The sequence below is a fragment of the Lagopus leucura genome, unplaced genomic scaffold (assembly GCF_019238085.1).
Source record: "Lagopus leucura isolate 7727_CA_CO unplaced genomic scaffold, USGS_WTPT01 28134-0_obj-0_obj, whole genome shotgun sequence".
Classification (NCBI taxonomy): Eukaryota; Metazoa; Chordata; class Aves; order Galliformes; family Phasianidae; genus Lagopus; species Lagopus leucura.
The window spans coordinates 1-4,084 of NW_024964334.1; the positions used below are offsets into that span (position 1 = coordinate 1).

At 59.9% G+C, this 4,084-nt stretch overlaps 1 protein-coding gene across 1 annotated transcript; it reads right to left on the minus strand.

Annotated features, from left to right (window-relative positions):
• Positions 1–41: 41 nt before the first annotated feature.
• Positions 42–4,054, minus strand: LOC122191658 (protein SMG5-like). The gene is made up of 4 exons (XM_042892006.1): positions 3,921–4,054; positions 3,719–3,842; positions 2,565–2,721; positions 42–590 (listed from the first exon to the last, which is right to left on the minus strand). The coding sequence occupies exons 1-4, from the start codon at positions 4,052–4,054 to the stop codon at positions 184–186; spliced, it is 822 nt and encodes a 273-aa protein (XP_042747940.1). The 3' UTR covers positions 42–183.
• Between the last annotated feature and the right edge of the window lie 30 nt (positions 4,055–4,084).

Consider the following 4,084-nt stretch of genomic DNA (forward strand, 5'->3'; position numbering starts at 1 on the left):
CCCCCCCCCCCCCCCCCCCCCCAGCATTGATTAGCAGCAGGTTCTCAGGCTGGTCCACACTCCATGGCACCAAGCTGCTCCAGGAGCTTGGAGGCCCTGCACCACGACACATTTCCAAGGGCTGATTGGTTTCTCTGACAGATATTTCCTTCCTTTCCCCTCACCCCAACACACTCACACACCTCAGACGGCAGCTGTGCCATCACAAGGGTGACACACAGCCCCACACGAGGACGCAACCCATGGTGGCCCAATACAAAACATCTCTGCCTCTGCAGCCATCCTGCACCACACGCCATCCAAACAAACAGCACTGAAGGAAAGGCTTGCGGTCCTCAGCACCCACGGTGCCACAGCTGCGTGCAGCGCAAACCCGACACTTCTGCCCCTTCTGTCACCAACAAATGCATCTGACAGAACCCCAGCAGTCGGGGGGAGCCCAGCACTGTGCCCACTCTTCCTGCACACCAGGGTTCCCTCACCAGACGATGCTCTCTTACCCAGATCCCCCAGGTAAACCAGGCATCGGTGGCACGCCATCTGCGCCCACTCCATCTCCTTCTCCGATGCAGACACGGGTTTCTTGCAGCCTAGAGTGGGAGAAATACGAAGTCACGCACAGCACTGGGGAAAAGGCAGCTGGAATGGCACACGAGGGGCCCACACTGCTGCCTGAGGCACCCGATGCGTCACTGGCTGACCAAAGATCTCCTGAGACACCCAACGTGGTGCTGGGTGACCAAAGATCTGCTCAGATCGTGCTGCTGGAGGCTGCCTGCGTTGAGATGGGAGAACAACAGCCAGCTCCTGCCTACAAGCCATGCAGCAGCGCTAACACAGCGCTGAGCACATGCTAATTGTGCCTGGAGAGAGGCTGACGACGTCAGCGTGGCTAACGAGGAATTTGGAGGAGAGAATCTGGAGGAGAGCCGGCGTCCCCACCATCAACAGCGGGAGCAGATTTTATGTATTCAGGTTGGGATCAGGATTTGGGATTGGGAAAGAAGGAAGAAGAAAAACATAGAAGCCTTGATGGTACAGCGCTGCTGCAGCCACTGCCAGGGAAAGGAGAGCAGCCAGGTCGGCACCAAGGAGGCACTGAGGCTCAGCCCTGCTGCTCCAGCTCCTGGAGATCCTGGAGATCCTGGAAATCTCTCCCCAGGAACCCCAGAGGGAAGCATCCCAATCAGCACACAGCCAGAGCTCCTTCCCCTTGGCTTTGGTTGGAGGAGTGGGAGTGAAAGCCACCCATCTTGTCTGGATGCACGATGTCACACCTTAACGATCGCGTTACCTATTTGTCTTCTGTGCTGCACCAAGCGCAGAGCTGCAACCAGCCACCAAACATCCCCTGCTGAGACACGGCCTGCTCTCTTACAGGAGCTCCCTCACCTCCTCACCTCCAAGACACAGAGGATGCCAGCAGCACGAGGAGCCCTGTTTGCCTGCAGAGCTGACCTTGAGCAGTGAGCAGCCGCCCCCCAGCAGCACAGCCACCCGTCCTCATGAACTCCATGCAGCCATGAGCGCTTCTCCTGACCCCCAGCTATGGCTGCCACCACCAAACCCTTCCCTCCGGACCTCCGGAGGTTCTCTCAGTCTGTTCTAAGAAATACAGCATGAAAAGGTCATCCTGTGGATGCTGAAGTGGACTGGCCAGCCCAGGGCAGGACCTGAGGGGGGCTGTGCTCAGAGCTGCCATCGGTGTCACTGAATTCCTCTGCAGGTGACACGGAGGGGTCGGATGCACCCTCAGCAATTTGCAGTGACAGCAAGCAGAGCGGTGCAGCCACACAGCAGAGGAAGGGACGCCGTGCAGAGCTGGGCAGGCTGCAGAGGTGGGCATGTGCCAACATCACGGAGCTCAGCAAGGCCAAGCACAGCACTTGGGTCAGGGCAGCGCCAGGCACAGAGAGATGCCCTGAGGAGAAGGGTTTGGGGGTGTTGGTGGATGGAAGACCCAGAGTGAGCCAGCAGTGCGAGCTCCCAGCCCAGAAAGCTGGCAGGATCCCGGGCTGCATTGAGGGAAGCAGGGTGAGGGGGATCTGCCCCTCTGCTCTGCTCTCCCAAGTCCCCACCGGCAGCACTGCGCCCAGCTCTGAGCCCCAGCACCACGAGGCCACCAAGCTGCCAGAGCAGGCCCAGAGGAGCACCATGGAGGTGAGGATGGAGCATCACCCCCATGGGGACAGGCTGAGTTGGGTAAGGGGAAGCTCTGTGGGGACCTTACAGCCCTGCCAGGACCTGGAGGGGGCCGACAGGAAAGCTGGGGAGGGGACTTTTGATAGGAGCACGCAGCGACAGGATGGGGGAAATGGTTTTAAACTGGAAGAGGGTAAATTGAGAGTAGATATCGGGGACAAATGCTTTACTGCGAGAGTGGGGAGATCACGGGTCAGGTTGTCCCCCTCCTTGGAAGTGCTCAAGGTTGGCGGGATGGGGCTGTGAGCAGTCTGGTCCAGCTAGAGCTGGCCCTGCCAGCAGCAGAGGTCGGAACCGGACCACTTTAAAGCCCCCCTCCCAGCCCATCCCACCCCACCAAGCCGCTGCCCACGAGCACCCACCCATCAGCGGGTCCGTCACGTGCGTCCAGTCGATGCAGCACTGCAGCTCCAGCTGGTAGTGGGACTGGATGTAGAGCAGCAGGTGCTGGTAGAACCCAATGCCGGCCACCAGGTGAGTGCGGTAGGCGCACTCCAGGGCGCTGCGGCTGTGGATGTGCTGCGGGACAGAGAAGCCAGGAGGGGTCAGCGGGGGGAGTAATAATGCAGCTGGGAACCCGAGTTGTGCTGAGGAGGAGGTGAGACAGCAGGCAGCTCTGCTGCGACCCCTCAGCGTGCCTCCCCTGCTGGGCTGCGCTTTATCTGCTGCGTTTCTAAGAAGAGATGCCTGCAGTGACAAAGTAAGAAATGAACAGCAGAAGGGACTGGTTGGAGCCTGAATGGCGTCCCCACCATCAGATCGCTGTGGGACAGCGTGCTGCCTCACACAACGGGGAGAGGGAGTATTTCTGTGCCACCAGTGCCAGGGGAAAAAAGGAATCTGTGCTGGCAAAGCCATCTTGGCAGTCGTTTTACATAGGAAACGTGCCTTGTGAATTTGGGAAGGCAGAAGGCGCGTCACGGCGGGATGCGCTCTGCAATGAAACCATCCCAGGGATTGTGAGGAGTTACTGCCCTTCAGCTGAAGGAAACTGCAGCAAGGAACGGCTGGAGAGCCCAGCACAGAGCCCCAGAGATGGGGAAGGGAGCGGGGCACCGCCGTGCTGAGGAGAGGCTGCAGGTGGAGGGGGGAACTCACGACCTGTGAAGGCTGAGTGCTGGGAGGAGCTGGGCTCTCCTCAGTGACACCCGATGGCAGCACAGGGGCAGTGGGTGCCCGCTGGGAGGTCTGCATCAGCGTGAGAAAGAACCCCTTCACAGCGAGGGGGACGGCACTGAGCTCCCAGAGGGGTGGCAGGGTCTCCTCTGGAGGTTCCCAACCACCTGGATGCGTTCTGGGTGCCCCGGTCTGGGTGCTGCTGCCACGTTGGGCCAGGTGAGCTTTCCACATCCCTCCCAATCCCTGACATCTGTGCTTCTGTGAGAACTCAGCTGTCAGCTCCGCTCGCACCCAGCAGCGCTCGGTGCTCAGACGACACATCTCCAAGCAGAGGAACCTCTTGCTCAGCCTGACCCCACGGCCCGGCCGGCTGCCCACCCCACCCCGCGATACCTGCCTTCTTATTCGTCTTGATGAGTTGGATAACTTCATAGTAAACCTTTCTCCAGAGCAGCTCTTCCGCTTTTCTGCCATAATCCACGGGATGCAAGAACATCAGCTTCACACACAGCTCCCGCAGCCTGGCAGACAGCAGGGAACGGCGCCTTCAGCCACGGCAGCCCCACACAGCACCACCCCGAGCTCCCTGCCCAACCTACTTGTTCCTCAGGCTGATGTTCTCAGGCTTGAACACCTCCTGGTACGCTGCCTTGTTGCCGAGGATGAGATCCAGGCGATGCACGGCCTCCACCACCGCTCTGCAAAGCGACAGCACAGCGCATTTTGCTGCCATGATTCCCCACGTGTGGATTCCCCCCCCCCC

Bases quoted from the DNA above. Each gene is read 5' to 3' on its own strand.
- LOC122191658 (XM_042892006.1), bottom strand. From the start codon at position 4,054: ATGGCAGCAAAATGCGCTGTGCTGTCGCTTTGCAGAGCGGTGGTGGAG. The intron at 3,843-3,920 runs GTAGGTTGGGCA...GCTGTCTGCCAG, and splicing joins AACATCAGCCTGAGGAACAA to GCTGCGGGAGCTGTGTGTGA. The intron at 591-2,564 runs GTGGGTGCTCGT...CTCCCACTCTAG, and splicing joins CGTGACGGACCCGCTGATGG to GCTGCAAGAAACCCGTGTCT.